We start from the raw sequence: 19,246 nt of genomic DNA, 5'->3' as shown, positions 1-19,246 counted from the left end.
CGATCATGTATGTATCTACTTTATAGGATCGCCGACGTTTCTTATGGGTTTTATAAATTTCATGGCAAACTGTTTAGGTTATAATGAGTCTCATAAACATTTCAGTTATATATTTTACTTTAACGCATTAGTCGGTTAATTTTCGCTGACCGTTATTCCACACTCGTATAATCGGTATAAAGTACAGACTACTTAGTTAACCAGATTTTGAAATACCAATAAAGCCGTCTTAGAAGACTACCATCTAATTGGTAGTCTCGCAAAACTTATACGGACTCTTTTTACGTTATCGATTAACCTTGACATTCAAAATCACTTCTGTCGATAAATGTTAGTTGACAGCTAAGACTACTTTATTCCCTCCAGTTAACGATTTTGTCAAGAGTACTGCGCTGCAATAAAATCATCAAAAATGTCGATCGGTAACTTTAGGTAAAAAATAAAGAAAAGTTAGTTTGGCAAAACCCAGGCACTCAGAATCGCGCCGGGTAATAGAATGACACTGGTGGTGCTTTTATACAAATGAACGAGGTATGTAGCTTAATTGGAGGCTTCTTTAGTTGATTAAATTTAGTTACAAGTATTGTTGTTATAGTGTAGAAACCAATATTCAAATAATTTTGATAAGTGATGCTGAGTTGATCACCATTAACCGGAAACAAATTGGGAGCATTCCGGTTATGTTGAACCGATTATCGTGGGATGTTTGACAAAATTCATTATGCTTGCTTTTTTTTGGAAGTGTGTATACAAACAACCCCAACTGTAAGTGTGCTGATTTAACCTCCTACCATATATTATATCTCACTTATAAGAGTTTTTGCCTAAAATGAAAAAAAAACCAAAATAGTTAAGATAGAAATAAAAAAGCGAAGACTGGGTATATTTATTTTTTCACATAAATTTTGTGGTTATGTGAATCAGGTGAAAATACAAAATTTCTTTTTATTACCTATAACTTTTATCCATATGACTCGTATTGTGCCGGAAATCGATCCTTAAACCACTCCTCTCAATACTATTTACGACTACAAATCACCCGTAAATTATACTTCCTTTCATTTTTTGTTATTTTATCTTCCCTTTTCCAATGGGTTTGAACCTACTACGATTTTTTTTCACTTTTTACCATTTTCACAGGCACTGGCCTATACTCGTATACTTCTTTTGCAATTAAAAACACAGAAAAAATTCTTTTTGTTTGGTGTTCTAGTGACTTTATTTACTTTTTTTGTTGGTCTTGATGAATTTTAAATAGATTCTCTTAATATTTGTTTTTTCTCTTTTCCTAATATTTTTTGTTTACTTACTAATAACAATTTTTTTTTATAATTTACAAATACAAGAGCACATTTTAAATTTAATAATTTTGTTTTTGCTTATTTTAAAAATTAGTTTAAAAGGTTGTTTTTTTTATGATGGTCAGCGCTCAATCTATAAATTATCAAATTGAAAACTTTACTAAAAATCAAAATTACAAAGACTTTATGTCTAACCACACTTGTGTTTCATTGGGTTGAAAATCACAAATTGGCAAGCTAACAAATTTTACATGCATTCATGTTGTTCACAATTTTATAATTTTTCTTACAAATTTGTTTAAGCTAAAGCATACATAATAAATATTTTGCCGATATTTCACTTGCTGTTTTAACAATTTAAGCTTTTTATTGCTTTGCAGTTCTACATTTTTGCTTTTGGTTTTTTGTTTATGGTAAAAGAGTAAATGTGCAACAATTACATGAGAATATAAATTAATATTAGTATGGTCGACAAATAAAACGAAATGTCATATGTATAATTATTTTTTAAATATTTTAAATATAGTTTGCATAGGTTAACTTGCTTTTTTTTATTTTTATTTCATTCACAGTCCGTGCATGGTTTCAAAGTCACAATAAATCATCAAAAATAGTAGGACAACTGCAAGCAACTAGCTGCGTATTCTCCATAACTATTATAAAATGATCAAGTATTAATCACTTTGCATAGCCTTCAATATACTCGTGTGTATTACATAATTATAAATGAGTGTATAGCGTATATATGTATATACTTTAAGTAAAGCGCTTTTAAGTAAAAAAAAAAAGTTTCGCATTACACGTAATTACTTTAACAATTAAGTTCTGCGTAAAACAGTTATATAATATATCATTAAAGCGTTGTTATTAAAAATTTCCAAAAAAGTAGGGAAAAACATTATGAGAATATCTTTAAAACACATCTACTACATAATCTATATGAGTGAGCTGGGTGATGATATTAAAATTTTGTTTGTATAAATTTAAGTAAGTATATATGTATCTGTTTTGCTTAAAAAATCATTTGAAGGCGTTCATAATGACTCTTAAAGTATATTGTCTATTTAATTAATTAACCCTTGGCATGACCATTAAGTACCAATTGCATATTCGATACTCCGTTCGATTGCTTTATTTTACTGCCATTAGCTGTTGTGGCTTCTTCTATAATTAAATAAATAAACAGAAAAATAGAGACATGTAAATTATGTGCAATTGTGCGTGTTCTTGCTGGCATACAAAAGTATGTGCATATAGGTATGTATTGAGTATAGAGTTTTGATCAAAATTATGAAGCATAAAATTACATGCAAAAACTGCGAAATTAAAGAAAAAATTGCATTAATGTAGTAAGCAAATTTATAAGAAGCGGTTTGGTTGAAATTCGTTTGAAATATAAATTGTTAAGAATATACGACAGAGAGAGCGAGAAGTTAAGGGGCAAATACTAACTAACGGTATTGATAAAAATTAGGTATAAAACAAACAAAAATATTACAAATTATAATTATTAATCAAAATTTTGTTCTAAATTTGCAAATTTTCTTTTTCTAACTTTCAAGTAGATGCTAACTTTAAAAACACACAAAAATGTTACTAGACAAAAAAATTCTTCATAGTTTTCGAACTTTACAAACATAAACTAATATACGTCGAATTATGAAATTTGCGTAATTAAGAAATTTTATAAAGTTAGCATTTTAATATAAAAAAATTATAAAGTATGTAGTTAGTTACTTATAAAGTTGTAGCTAACTAGGGTTGCCTTTTTTTATTAAAAAAAATTGTATAAAAAATTTGATTTTCAATTTTAATTCCAAGTTTTCGCATGTATCTTGAATTAAAAATTGTAATTAAATTTTCAACTTTAAATCCCAGAAATAGAATAAAAATTGCAAAAATTTCCAAAAACATTGGGAATTCCGATTAGATTGAAATTTAAAAGTAAAAATTTAAATTTACTTTTTAATACCAAAATCAGAAATAAAAATTTATATAATATAAATCGTTTGAAACTGTAAGTTTGCTCTATTTTGCCGGATTTTCGAGATTACAAAATAAAAAAATTAATTAAAATGTTTGTCCAATTATTTTCAATGCATTATTTGCAACCCCTTGAATAGCAAAACATTGGAAATTTATTTTAAAAAAAAAATTATTTCGGATTTTACAGAAAATCCATCAACTTTGGCTTTGGTACTTATATTAGATAGTTTTGACTAAAAACCTCGTTATATGTTTGAATAACAATTTCGAAAATATATTGCTGCAACATAAATATGTAAGTAAGTACATTCTGTCACCATTTTAATAGCAAAGTATTTTGCTAAACTTTTTAAATATACTACTGAATTTTATTTTTAAATTTGCTAATAATTGTATTGAACAATAAGTAATAAATACACACTAAATATGGCAACTAATACAAATAAATAGTGTTATTCTATATTGTGTTATTGTTATTGACTAGCAGTATATAAATAAAATTTTTAAAACTCTGGTATAGATCTTTTTAGTTTTAGGTTAGGGTTTACGAAACCTCATTACTAATTGTTGTTGTTAGTAGAATTTTTTTTTACTCCAATATTTATACAACATTCTAAATGAAATTTATATAAGCATATTTCTATGCACACATACGCACATATGCCTTTATATACCTAAAAATATAATTGGCAAGCAATTAGCGAGAGGTATACTACAGCGGTGTGAAATATGAAACGTATTATGATTACTGCTAATTTATTTATACTATACTAATATTTAAGTAGTTTAGGCGGGTAAACAAGCAAGTAAGCAGGCATCGTCATCTTCTAGTGTATTAATCACTATGGACGACAATGTCTTCAGTTTTGGTTTCATTAGATTTGCTGCCATCCTTACCGGGCATTGGGTGCCAAAATTTCTTTGTCGTGCTCCAGTCTTCGCGCAATGACAAATTGAACATCGAATATGCTGGATCACCAGTGACCTCTTTGACGATATTCAAAAATTTGGGCATATAATTTTTCAGCGCATCGCCCGAGTGTGATGAGTAGGTCTCCAAAAGGATCAGACCCTTGCAACTGATAATAAAAATTAAAAAATATGTTTAATAATACACTTAAATGGATGAAATCAATTTTATATTGCATACCGTGGATGGCTGGGTTCTCTGTAGATGTCCAATTGGAAATATTGGTTGTTGATGAGGAAACAACGACGTCGCTTGTAGATGGTGAAATGTGCATCGTCGCGTTGCGCCAACAGGTTCATGTAGTCGCGATGCGTTAGCTGTGTTTTCACCTCGATGCGCGACTGTCCGTGCACATTGGGACGGCGTATTGTGTGTATGTAGCTCCAGTGATTCTTTTGGCCACGTTTGCGCAAACGCGCTTGTACTTTTGGTCCTGAGGATTGCAAGTAGTGATGTACAACATCGAAGTCTTGAAACGGTGGAAATTCGGAGTCGGGTGGTAGTGTGGCGACTGTGAGTTGAAGGCAAACAAAATAGTTGTATATAAAATTTAATAAAATGAAATATAAAGTATATAATTAAAACTGCATAACATACCGAGAAATTTGAGTTTTCTTGAGGTGGCAAGCAGACGATCACCAATATCGATGCCGACTTTTTGACACACTGCCTCGATTAGGCGATTCATTTTGGTTTCAAAATTTGTTGAATTATCAATGACATCGAAATATGGATGACCGACCCAGGCGGCTGCAGATTTGTAATCTAAATCACGTGCCATATCAACACCTTCAGAGCGGCAGGCATGATCCTAAAATATAAAACATATTTTTATTTTACCTAAATTAATTTATATTTATTAATTTGTGCGAATTTCTAACTGTAATATTGCAGTTACATATTTTCAATACGTCTCCTAGCATTTTTTATGTTACAATAGCTTTTCAACCGTTTTAAAGCTTGAAAATGTTGAAAAACTTTACCTGAGAAGGCTTCTTTAAAATCTTTTAAATAAAAATTGTGTAATAAAAAATATTTTTAGTAAGTGGCGAAGTTATTTTTTTTTAGAATTTTGTATAAATTAGAATTAGCTATGAGTTCTTAGGCAAAGTTTTACATATATATAAAGTATGTATATTATATATTTATGTGTGTAATAACTAGCAAACATTAGCCAATTTAAAAAACGAGTTTGATGAATAGTTGTAAATCATAAAAAGAGTATTTCTTTGACAGGAAAGATTTGAAAAAAGAAAGAAGATTTATTTTAAAATTACTAGAATAAATTTACTGCAGATTTTCTTTATGTCTTCTTTACAGCCTATACAAACATGGCAATAAGTTTAATCAAAATTTTCATACACTTGTTAAAAGCTTCGGCTAGAATGATCAGTGGTACGAATTCCGAGTGAACTACACCGCGGTAATCAAAGAAAACGATAGGCATCACCTTGATTTTTTACCGATTTTAACGTGGAATGTAGAATCCTCAGCTCGAAACAAAAAATATCAAATAAACTTATTGTTAAATTTTTTTCCAAATTGCCGAACAAATTGTTCGCGTCGTAAACAACACAGCTGCCAAACACACTAAATATCATATGGAGAACACTTCAAACGAACATAAAAATGGCTGCACTAAAATGGACCTGTCTGAGACAAATTTGATCAATTTAGGAAAAAAATCTTTATCAATTCGGTTTGAGCGCGCAGTGTAATGAACCAAAATTTATTTAGATGTAATATACAATAATTTTAATTTTCTTGCCTCATCATGATTTCACAATATGTTATATAGAGGGTTTTCTTAAATAATTTATGTCAAAACCACATGACATTGTATTATATAACTACACGATATTATGAAAACTACATGACACGGCAAATTTTACTTAATTACACACTCTATTACCTATTAATATCTATTCCATGTAAAAAAAGGATATTTACATTACCTCAGTTGTGTAGAAGTCTTCAGCGCCATTTGCTGCGGAAACCAAATGCAAAATCTGATGATAACGATTATCACGCAATTCTATAGGATTCCAGTTATTCGCTGACATCATTTTCTCCCATTTTTCTTTCGAGATATCTGCGTTAAACGAATGCAAACGTATGTAATATATGCATATATATATATATATACGTGAGTATACGTAATGTCGAGCACTTGTTAAATAAACTAAATTTGTTAACAGCTGATAATACTTACAAGCACTGGCATCCATGACGCCACGATCACAGATAATCAAACAATCACGCAGACTCGATTGTCCCAACTCAAAGTAGGTGTTCTCGATTTGTATCATTGTACGTATAAGATTCTCTTGAAACTTGAAAGCTGCAATGTAACAGTGAAATTAAATAATTGATTATGTATTTAAGTTTTTAATGTGTAAAATCTTTACAGCTTAATAAAATAGTTAACCAATATTTTTTTTGAAAATATAAATTTGCATTTTAGAAGAAAAAACTTGCAAGCAAAAACGTACAAAAAACATAAAAATTGTGCTAAACAATGAATAATGATTGATTGCTCGATTGCGCAAACAGCTGTGTGATGATTGCTGCATATTCGGCGACCATGATGTGGTTGTTACGCATTTTAATTACATTCTGATGGAGTATTTAAGTTATAATGCTGAAATGTATTTATGTAATAGTGCTGCAATTATATTTGTGATTATACAGAATATTTATCCTACACCGGTCTTATACCCAAATTATATTTTCTTATATTAACATACATCCAGATAGTACTTAACATGCGATTTTTATTATTATAATATATATAAATACGTATATGCTTATTTCTAACGGTATTATTGTTTATATTTTGAAAGCTAAAAATCTGATATTGAGCAGAAACTGCATATTTTGATTTTTTAGTACATGATTTAATAATAAATCCTAAACAATATATATATTTACATAAAAATCAGTCCACGAATATCTGTTAGATATTAATTACTACATACATTTTATTTTATAAAGATGTTCACTATGTACATAGTATATTTTATTATTATCCAACAAAGACATTTTTATTAAATTTGCCAAAAAGTCACCCAGAACGTCAGAGACCCTACAAATTATTTATATCATCAGCGTTACGAGCTAAGTCGATTTAGCCATGTCCGTCTGTTTGTCTGTGTATACGCAAACTCAGTCACTCAAACTGAACGATCAAAATCAAGTCCTTGCATGGAAAACTTTTTTATTCTACAAGAAATCTTCACAACATTCGACATGGAATATTGTCTAAGAGAACACTACAATCTCCGAACATATTGTTTAGATCGGACCACTGAAACATATCGGTGCAACCGAAGCTAACGTTTTTTCTTATTTTTATTTCCAACCGTTAAACTATCAGAACGAAACTCTAGTTCAAAGACGAAAAAACATTTTTGCGAATCAATCGAATCTTTTGATTGAATGGAACCGACTAAATTTTCTCATTGCTTAAAAATATTTAAAACTACATTCAAATATATTTATATAATATGGCGAATATTTTAATAATAATAAATTATATTTACTATTAATAATAAGGGCCCAATGAATTAATATAATAAATGATATATTATGAATCTCTCATTTATGCACCTCTGAACCCGTAGGACCTTTATACATACATACATAAATGTAGTCAAGAAGGTAGCGCGTGTCATTCATGGGAGTTTTATTATTTATAATAACAATAAACATTGAAATTAATATATTACTTTGAATATCAACAAAGCTACAAATATATATGTTGTGTAATTCTATTTCACATTATTTATTTTTATGATCAAATTATGCCATTTATTTGGAATTACGTATCCACAACAAATACTTTCGGTCGTAGGGGGGCTGCAGTAAGTTCGTAAGTAATTCGACGATAATGCAATTGGAATTTAATATGAAATGACAAGCTCAAGTGAACAGCAATTAAATGTTAATTGTCGAATTTGATTATTTTTTATTTCGCGCATGTGAGACTAATGTCACGAATAATTCATAAAAATATTGCGAATACCAGACAAAAACGAAATATACAATTTTTTACCATCAGATTAAATTTGATACGGAACGCCAAAATTTAATAGATAAAATTAATTCTAGATTTGTACAATCTTTTTCCATGTTTGTGTGTGGTTTGACTTCCCTATGTCAATTAGTGTGTGTTTAGCAGCTGTTTGTTTACGACGCGAAATATTTGTCTGTCGATTTTACCATTGAAAAAATAGATCAACGAGTTTGCTTGAAATTTCGTGTTTCCAATGGAATTACGGCCCGGTTGTGTTTTGGTGAGCCTACTTGTTCACGAACACAAGTAGTGAAAAAAGTCATGAAGTCATAGAAAACTTGTTAAAGAAAGAGCGCTTGAAAATCGTCGTGTTGGCTTCAGAGATATAGCAAGGGATCTCAACATCTCTTATGGATCGACTCAATACATTTTTAATAATGTTTTGGGAATGAAGCGCGCCAATGCTAGACTTGTACCAAATAGTGTTAGCATGGTTGTGTTGGCTCAGGAGACCGTTTTGAAGGCAATAATTAAAATTTGCATTAAAATATGTAGATGATATCAATAGCTGGCGTGGGCAGGACTCAAAATCGAAAATTATTGATCAAAATTTGCTTAATATCGCCGTCGCTCGGCAAGCAAAGTTTAAATAGCACCTAAAGATGGGAGAAGAGAGGTAAACACGAAACGAACCTACATACATACATTAGTACTTATATACAATACATTGTTGTATGTATCATAGACATACTTAGATTCGGTTCGATTATTAACAATCTGTAAAAATAAAAAAAATATAGGTTAAGCTAATAACATTATGCGACAAATTCTTTTGCGATCGTAAGTATCTATCAGTTGACCTCTAAAGGTCTTATGATTACAGCCGATTGATAATTTGTTTGGCTTTTGGTGGCGCTAGCGAAAATTGGTAATGCGGAAGTCAACACGGTTGTAGTAGCAATAGTAGAGATAAGTTGAAAACATATGTACATATGTATGTATATATAATATAACATATTTATTGGGTATTTAATTTCATGATTTCAGGTCAATTTATAAGATCTGTGCTTGATTGGAATGCATTACTCATTTGTCGACCAGTGATATTCATTACTACAAACAGTAAATAAGTTTTGATTGTTGCTGTGGTTTTTATAAGAACCAAACCCGTAAAATAGCACAAACAGTCACCGACATTATTCCCTTCCGTACTTACCGCCCGTATCAAACCAAATTAGTCAAAAGTTATGCCCGTAGTTGCAACGCAGAAATCAGTTGTTCTATTTTGTTTTCATTTCACCAATGTTGCCATTGTTGTATTTGTATACACGATTTTTTACACATTTAGTTTTTTAGTTATAATTTTTCATAATGTAAAAGCTCAAAGCTGAAATCTAACTAAAAAATATTTTACCTATTTATAAATAAGTGTATTCGACTGCGATTTTGAGTTATTTTAAGAATATTTCAAATATGTTCAAGTTCATTTTTTTATTACTACAAAATATTGAGATTGGCAACCCTGCGTTGCAAGAGATTGCTCTCTCATTCTCAGCTCACTCGTTTCTACGGAAAAAATCCAATTTTCGCGGATATCCTACCCTACGGTCTGTTGAAGCGGTGGTGACTGTTCATTTCAGGGATAATGGGATGCCCAACTCTTTCCAGTGTGAGAGCGCCTCAAAATTAGCGTTTTTTATAACATTTTCCATTGTAGCCAGATGGTACAAAATAATAATTTTTGGGAATTTAAATTAAAATACCCATCATTTATTAAGATTAAATATTATTATACATGTATCCGTTAAACATATGCAGAAACTTTTTATACTCTTTTTTTGTGATTTTCTGATTTATTAAACAATTGATTTTTGAACTTTCAATACGTAATCAAAAGAATAAATGTATTAGCTCTCAATTAATAAATGTTTTTAAAAATTTTCAATTGAAAATCAATACCACTAGCATGACATCACAAAAGATATCATCACTTACATTTCAATTTCGCGTTTTTTTTCATTTTCATTGTTTTCCAATTTTTGTTAGTGATCTTCAACAGCAGCACAAATCTCTCTGTTTACATATTTTTCTGTAGGATTTTAATCCGGCCGTCCCTCTTTTTCCAATTGCTAAACGTCAGACCTACTGCACTTTGACAGTTGCTTGAGTTCAGTAGGTTTTGACGTTTATCAATTGCGCTCTCATTTCCAGTGAGAGACGAGTTGGGCATCCCATTATCCCTGGTTCAGTTACATTGCGATCTCATAAAATAGGTCGTCGTATCAGCGGTTTTGCGTCGGTGACTGTTTGTGCCAAAAGCCATTCGGCAAACGATAGCGCGACACTTCTCGGGTTCTTCACTTTGTTTACGCGACAAGTGATCAATGCAATAGCAAATAAATAAACATAGAAATATTTTTGTTTTCAACGCTGAAAGCAGACAATAAAGACATGTGTATGTACACAAATAGGAATGTGTTACAAAAGCACAGTTATGTGGTTTTTTGAATGTCATGACAATTCGATTTTATATTAGCAACAAGATAGGCTTTCATTATCGTTTTTTGTAGTATTGACATTTCACAAATGCCGCCATTTGTTGTAGAACATTCTCAAAACTAATTTGCCGCAAAAACAGTCAGCTGTTGTGAAGCTTTAGCCGCCTTCCCTTACACTGCGCACACTACCCACATATATGTACATATGTGTTACATATGGACTTAGATATGTGAACCCGACCAACAAGCCACCCACAGCTAAATGCATGTGCGATTTGTTTTCCACTGCAATAATTTAATTAGTGCAAAATAACAAAATTTGCAAAAATTAAAAAAAAGCAAGAAAAAAGCTTGAGGTTTGGTCATCGCTGATGTAAACAATTGCGCAACTACAAATTCGTTTATATTTGCGGCGCATTTGTGTTTCTATTCAATTACCGTTCGGCGATTATTCCAGACATATTGAAATAAACAATTCAATATTATAAGAATTGGAATCCAATTTTTAGTATTTCCATTTTGTTTAGCTTTCTTTCTTATTTATGTATGTACATATGTATAAATCAAATACATTTAAAGCCGTTTCGCGTTTTATGTATGTATGTATATATTGGTTTTAATAACTAAAATAAAAAATTGAAATCAAATCGAGGTTACATGGGTTCTCTTCACAAGTTGCGACCATCCGAAACTACATACATACATACATATGTACAATACATTGAAATATATTTTGGGAAATCAATGTTCGCATATAAAAATTTTGTGGTTTCAAGAAAAAACAGCTCTACTTGATTTCGAGAAATTTCGAAACTTTCTATACCCTGTATCAAGATTGCCACGAAGTTTGTGAAACATAGAAGAAAACGTCGAAGACCGTCTAAAGTACATACATACATATGTATGTATGTATGTGTATAAGTGATCAGCGTGACGAGCTGAGTCGATTAAGTCATAGTTCCTTGGTATTTGAGATATCGATCTGAAATTTTGTACATGCTCTTTCTTCCCCAAGAAGTTGCTCATTTGACGGAACTGGGTCCATCGAACCAAAGTCACTGTTTGGAAAACTTTTTTATTTCAAAACATATCTTCAAGAAATTTGGCATGGATTATTGCCCAAAGTAACGAAAAAATTTTCGAACAAATTGTTCAAATTGCACCACTATAGCGTGCCATACAAAGAGAACGAACAAAGTGAAGTCTCTGTATATGCTTTGTTTATTTCAGTCAAGTCAGAATAAACGGAAAGTTTGGTATTCAGAGAGTGTACTGTCAAAAAGTCAAATTTTATCAATTGATTATGGCAAACTAATGAAAAAGGCGCGAGATCTTTTTTGAAACTATTGAAATTCGCATCAAATTATGCGTTAGTTAATCTTAACTACAATCTATTTTATCAATTTAGGTATCAATATAAAAAATTGTTATCTGAAATTATTTTTTTGTGAATGAACGACGCATGTCCTTAACGTTTTTAATAGCATAGATTAAAGATAGTGATATCATTAGTACTGACCTACATACATACTTACATAAACATAATTATGTATTGGCTACCTAATTGAATTGGAAATTTTATTCTCAGTTTTGGCAACCTAAGAAGCTAATAATAGAAAATATAAAGTTAGAGATACAAATGTATGTACTTTTGGAGAGATTTGTCTCGTTGAGAGCAAGTATGTAGTTTCTTAATTTTCGGCAATTGCGCACATTATTGTAACGTTAATTGATTTTATGTGATTTTGACAATATCAGCTGTCACACTGACGTCATACTAACAGCTCTTTGTCAAAAAATTCCTTTTAGTCTGTAACTTGAACATAAATTATTTAGCTTTAAATTATTCTAGTTTTCTTTTTTAATTGGAAAGCATTTTAACTTCAATAAGTAAAATTGTTATTGACATAGTTTTTCGCTTTATGTAAGATATTCATTCTCTGTTAAAACGCAATTTTTCGCTCTTTACCGAAAAAAAATATTTTCCAGTTTGATAGTCATTTAGTGCGCACCAACACAGCCAAATACAAATAAATTGTGAGAAATAGATAAGCCAAAAAAAAATTATGCGAAAAAAGCTACCGAACGTTTAAAAATGTAAAAAAGCAGGAAAACACGGTTTTCAAAAATCTAACGGGAACAGGGGACTACAAAAATTAGCGCTAAAACGTGGAAAATTACAAAAAATGTGCTTAGCACATTATCATAAGACAGTCTTAATTTAATGACCGCTGCAGATAAGGGACTTGAGGGGAAAACTTTTTGGAAGCCTTAAAAATATAAAGGGTATACAAATCACACAAAACCTGTTCAATCAATATCGAGTAACCATTAACGTTTTTTACTATTACCTACACATATGTATAAATGTACAACCATAAGTTGGTATACATATGTATGTATGTATATGGATAGTGTAAATACACTTCTAATAGTTATGACTAAAATATGGACAATAATAAATTATTTTTAGAATTTCAAACTGTAACTACTTTAATATTAATTTACCTCAATACATATTTATGTACATATGTATGATTGGCATATGTACATAGATAGAAAAATGGCTAAGTAGTTCACTTTCCGGTATTGGAAATTTATAAGCGATAAGATGTCATACATATGTATGTTAATGAATAAGTAATAGGTACTATTTTGCCTGCTTGTTAGCGAATTGTTAGCAAAAATTTAGTTAACATACATATATACGCATGTACTTGTGTGTGTGTGTGTGTCTATAAGTGAATTTATATTATTATTATATTACTTATACTCGTGTGCATACAATTAATTGTGAAAAATTGCTCATGTGCAAAGGCTTTATTATTGTGATTCTCTTGCACATGACATGTAAATGTGTGCATACATACGAGTATGTACAAATATGTTAGTGCCAGCGGTGTGTCACAGAACTTATTTTGACTGAATGATGCGGTCAGCACGTGATGCTTCATTTATGGTACATGTATGTATGTATATACATATATGGACATGTCTGTTTTGAGAAGAAATAATAAATAAACACAATAACAAATATAAACATAAACAGATATGACGGTAATGTTATGAACGCGATAACGCGTGCTTTTGCCATAAACACACACAAATACATATGTACGTACATATAAAGAGTTCTGGCAGAAGTGTTTATTAAATTTTTTTGACATTTCACCTATTGTCATTAAATTTTATCTATAATCTACAAAGGAAGATTTTTCTCGAATTTCACCATAGCAAATACACGAGTTCCAGACAATTCTACATTACTTTCTTCCTTTTCATTAGTTTTATAGGCACTTACTTCTAAAACATGATTTACTCTTTTGTGGTATAAATATATTACAGCTACATATACATACATACATATATGCAAAAAGTACATTTTTATACACATAATATTTACTAGTGGTCACCTCAGTGGAGTCAATAACATTTCTGACCTCTTTTAGGCACGTGAAAGCCATCGAGTAATTCCCGGCAATGCCGCAAACAATTGCGTTTTTGGCATTGTCGTTTCAGAAATAGCGCAGCTGTTGTTGTTACTACGAGTGTTCAAAATATAAAACATACCCTTTTCCATGGCACATGCAGCTTATATGTATACCATACATATATAGGATATTCTTCTACGTAAACTATTCGCGCGGTAAACAGTGAGACATTTATTTAACTGCACATATTATATGACTATATTCATATGTGTATACTATAAGCAATATATTTTAAAAACCAACAACCTCGAGACGTATTTTATCGCTCTCCGCACAACAGCGCCTATCTTTGGTCACTTGTTTCTATCTCCTGGTTGGCAAATTGAATTTGGTTCACACTAGTATCAAGTGAATTAATATTGAATATTTTCTGTATACATTTAATCATTTTTAATTTCTTTTGACTGAAATGTGTGAGAAAGTTTTTTTTTTTTTTTGCAATCATTTAGCCCAGTTCTGAGGTCAGCAGATGACGCGAATTTCTACTACACACTTATGGTACAGAAATATTTGCGGGGGTGAAAGCAGCAACTACATATACATACATATGTAAACACACGAGTATATATGTACATATAGAAATTTATAAATTATACCAAATTAAAATATAGAAAGAATTTCAAATAATATTAGGTAAAATTTTTCAATATTCGAAGGTAATTGGGCTTCACGACATGCAGAGGTATGAAATGTCTCTAAATATAGTATATTTATACATACATATGTACACAACCTTTGCCTACAAATATGTGAATAATCTCTGTTATACTTTCGGTTTTAAGGAATTAAATGTTGTTTATTAAACAGCAACATTTGAGCTAGAGCATACTCGTATTAACCATATGTGTCCAAGATCACGAAAATTTTGGCCGTTTTACTTTCTGATGATTCGGGTGTCGAAAGACAGCCACTCTACCTACCCACTTTCTGATAAGATAGTTTTTTGTTTTAATTTTTTCTCTCATTGCTGTCTATATGATAGGTTACAAGGATAGGGAGAAGATTAAACTTATTTACATATGTATATTTTCAAAAAAGTTTCTAGCCAGTGAGAGAATCGTTCTCCGCAGAAAAGCAATTTTTATAGACATGCGCTGACTTCACGTCAGCCAAACAGCTGATACTGTCATGATGACTTCACTCACACTTTATTTATTTTTATTATTTTGTAACTTCAACTCGACACGTTGATCATTTACATATATATGTATGTATACCTAATAGGGCCTCTGACAGTTTCTTCTATGTGTTCCAAACTTCGTGGAAAACTAAATATACTCTATTCAGGGTATATAATTAAAAGCAAAAGTCGTGATTTTCCAATTTTTATTTTTTTAGAAATTGTTGGATTCATTATTCATAATAATTTTAAAGCTTTTTGGGCATTTATGCAAAGTTTGAGATTATGGTATGACGATTAAAATGTTTTGAAAGCCAATTTGTTTAAGACGCCAAAACTTTATCTGTTGATTTTTATTATAGAATTGTTTGCTTAAATTACTGGTGAAAAATTTCTAAAAGTGTTTAGGAAAGTATACTTTATAGAGAGCGTATTCAACCTATCTCAAATAAAAGGAAATTAACATCTGATCAAAATTGACCCGGACTCGATACTTTTTTCCTAGATTGGTATAATCATTTTTATGTCATCTCTGTAAATGACGATAACATCGAAAAAGTTAAAGAAAGAGCGCTTGAAAATGGTTTTGTTGGCATTAGAGAGATAGCAGAGGACCTCAACATGTCTTATGGATCGCCTTAACACATTTTGAATAAAGTAGTGGTCGCTAAAGAGATGCTTAACAACGCATTATTATTGGTGACGAGATGTGAGTTTACGAATACGAGTATGACTTCGAATTTTCTAGCAATCTAGCGAATGACCAGAAACCAAAAAAACCATAGTCTGAACCTGAAAGCCATCCTAGCCGAGGCCTATAACAAGTGTATGGAACATTGGACAAAGGCACAGTTGTGGGAGACCGTTTCGAAGGCGATAATAAATAATTGCATTAAAATATATGAAAATGTAGGTTTTTTGTCAGCCTAGTTCAAACTTGATCAAATGGTATGTTCGAAAATCGTGACAATGCATTGTACATGGCGGCATACTTTAAACGTATTATTCACGCAAAGTGTTACCCCGATATAATCATTGTTGCTTGATATGCATAGTGGGAAGTGAAAGAATCAGATGGAATTGAAAATGGTGTTCTATGGGAAATAGGCGTGGTTGTAATCCGGTTTCGCCCATTTTCGCACTATAACATAGAGATATGAGAAGAATGGTATGTACTGAATTTGGTAGAAATCGGTTCAGCAGATCCAAAGATATGGGTTTGCACTTAAAAGTGGGCGGCGTCAGCCCACTATTTAATTTTGAACGCGATTCTTATAAAGTTATCTCATACCATCCTAGAGAGAAAAATTTAATGTCTCTGATGTATTTAGTGCTTGGTTTATCGCGCTTTTAGTAGTTTTTAACAGTACCGTTATATGGGGAGTGGGGGGGTGTCTCCCGATTTCACCCATTTTCACACTGTCGATAAGGTGCTAAAACATTTGTTCTCAGTGAATTTTGTTATTGTAGCTTAAGCGGTTTAAAACCTATTAGGGGGCGGGACTATGCCCACTTTTTAAAAAAATTTTAAACTGTAGATGCCCCTCCCTAATGTGATCCTGTGTACCAAATAACAGTCTTGTATCTTATTGTGGATCTTAGCTATGGCAATTTATTTGTGTTGATTAATGGCGTTTTGTGGGCGTGGCAGAGGTCCGATTACGCCCATCTGCAATACCAACCGTCTTACGGTACCAAGAAACATGTGTACTAAGTTTCATGAAGATATCGCAATTTTTACTCAAGTTACAGCTTGCACAGACGGACGGACGGAAGTCAGTCACTCGGTTTTCAACTCATCTCTTCATCCTTATAATATATATATATATATATATATAACCCTATATCTAACTCGATTAGTTTTAGGTGATACAAACAATCGTTAGGTGAACAAAACTATTATACTCTGTAGCAACAGGTTGCGAGAGTATAAAAATTTACACTCTGCAGCCTTGATAGCCACTATTGAATTACTAATTTTTGTATTGAAAGGAACTTATGCCATGTAAATTAAACATCCACATTTCAATATTAGCTTCATATAAAAAAATTTTTGAAGAAATCAGTAGGTAATTATGATAAATGACCCACTGATAACGTTTTTTAAAACATATACCAGTTTAATCCAGCTCTTAATGAACATCTTATCATTTGAAAGCTGAAATCAAATTATATTTGTGAAACACTAGAAGTATATTCTTTCTAGAATGCTATTATTTACCATACATACATATATATTATTTAGAGACTTTACGAACAAAGACGAAAGCGGTGTGAATGTGTGTGTGTGTGTGTGTGCCTTTTTGCACGTGTTTTTAAAAAACTACGACAAAGACAGGAAAGGACAACACACACCTATGCCAAGATATTATACAATATATTATTAAAAAGAAACGCATACATTCAAAAAATGCTTAAAATCTAAAACAACTTGTCAAAACAAACCAGATATTAAACATTGTAGCAAAGGGGCCTGGCAGAAAGTGAGCTGCGTCAACTAGCACGTAGTAACATTTGCAAAATAATAATAAGTACAATATAAGTAAGCAGAGAGATAGCTGCATAGCACTAGTCCAAAAGTACAGCAAATAAGCTTTTCTAGCGTAAAAATAAACTACACAGTACTCCCACAATGACAACGTCAGAAAACCACGAGTTAGGATCTACAGACATACTCGTACATAAGAATGTGCATATGGATATACAATACATATTTTAACTAAATCGCTTTAGCGTCGACATATTTAGGTTATGCGTAGGTATTGTTGTATGTGTAAGTGTTTTGGTGTATATGCATGTTTAAAAGATATATACATAGATGAAATTTTTTAGTACAAAACAACAACACAAAATTTACTATAATCGCAAAATAAAATAAAATAAAAGACAAAACAAAATTTAAATATACATAGTATAAACAAAAAAGAAGGAAAATAAACGAAACAAAAAACAAAAAAAAAAGTTGCAAATAAGAAAATTAAAGAAGGAAATTCAATAAAAAACAACACAAACATGCATTATATATTAAACAAAATCAGCAAACCTAAACAGAAGAAGGATTCAAATTTAAGTAGATATTAAAAAAACAATTGGCCATGTGAAAACGAAAATTGTAAGTAGCAAAAAAAAGGCAAAAAAAAAAGTAATTTTTGCCAAGCGAATTCACTGAAAAGATACGTAAGTAGCAGGTGCTGAGATTTTTATGTTAAAACAACTGTTGCTTTACGCTGCTGAGCAAGTGCAAGTGTGGTGTACTCGTTTCAGTTTTTCAATTGCGAAATACCTATTCAGTCACCAAATTAATTTACTGTATAACTAAACAAATTACATGTAATTTTTGAAACATTGACACACATATGCATGTATAAGTATCCGAATTAGATTTTCAGTTTTCAGTATTAAATTAAAAAAATTAATATTTTCAATTTTTAAACCCAAAAACTGGATTAAAAATTTAATATTCAATTTTTGATTCTGACTTTGGGATTACAATTTTTTTTACTTTTCAATTCCGTATTTGAGATCAATACATATTTTTTTTCAATCCGGTATTTAGCATTAAAAATTAAAAAAATTTATTTTTGAATTTATGTGTACATTAGGGGGCAAATATTGTTAACTTTAAATAACATTACTTTTTGGCAAATGTAAATTATTTTAAATTGACGAAGTCAACAATATTCTTGTCGTGTACATAAATACACACATACTTACATACATATTTGTAACAAAGAATGTTTAACACATTTTCAATTAATATTTAAATTTTGTTCTTTTTCTTTTGTTTTTTTTTCATACCAAAATATAAAAACGAGCACACGCGCACATTGACGACACACAGACACAGGCACACACACACACAACC

The 19,246-nt window shown here is 30.9% G+C and overlaps 1 protein-coding gene across 4 annotated transcripts in view; it reads right to left on the bottom strand.

Moving 5' to 3' along the window:
• Positions 1–1,191: 1,191 nt before the first annotated feature.
• Ttd14 (TRPL translocation defect 14) overlaps positions 1,192–19,246 on the bottom strand; it is a 29,425-nt gene continuing 11,370 nt past the window's right edge. For 2 of the 4 annotated variants that reach the window (XM_036369843.2, XM_036369844.2), the window contains 7 exons: positions 6,470–6,598; positions 6,213–6,349; positions 5,241–5,261; positions 4,855–5,068; positions 4,438–4,768; positions 4,185–4,366; positions 1,192–2,465 (listed from right to left, as the gene is read on the bottom strand). In XM_036369843.2, coding sequence (XP_036225736.1) covers positions 2,374–2,465; positions 4,185–4,366; positions 4,438–4,768; positions 4,855–5,068; positions 5,241–5,261; positions 6,213–6,349; positions 6,470–6,598 — 1,106 coding nt within the window. In that variant the 3' untranslated portion in view covers positions 1,192–2,373. The remainder of the gene's footprint in view (positions 2,466–4,184; positions 4,367–4,437; positions 4,769–4,854; positions 5,069–5,240; positions 5,262–6,212; positions 6,350–6,469; positions 6,599–19,246) is intronic. The other 2 variants (XM_014248177.3, XM_014248178.3) reach the window with 1 other exon arrangement.

This window comes from Bactrocera oleae, chromosome 4 (genome assembly GCF_042242935.1).
Source record: "Bactrocera oleae isolate idBacOlea1 chromosome 4, idBacOlea1, whole genome shotgun sequence".
Lineage (NCBI taxonomy): Eukaryota > Metazoa > Arthropoda > Insecta > Diptera > Tephritidae > Bactrocera > Bactrocera oleae.
The sequence above is the reverse complement of the archived record's forward strand: the minus strand, read 5'-3'. Positions and strand labels throughout refer to the sequence as shown.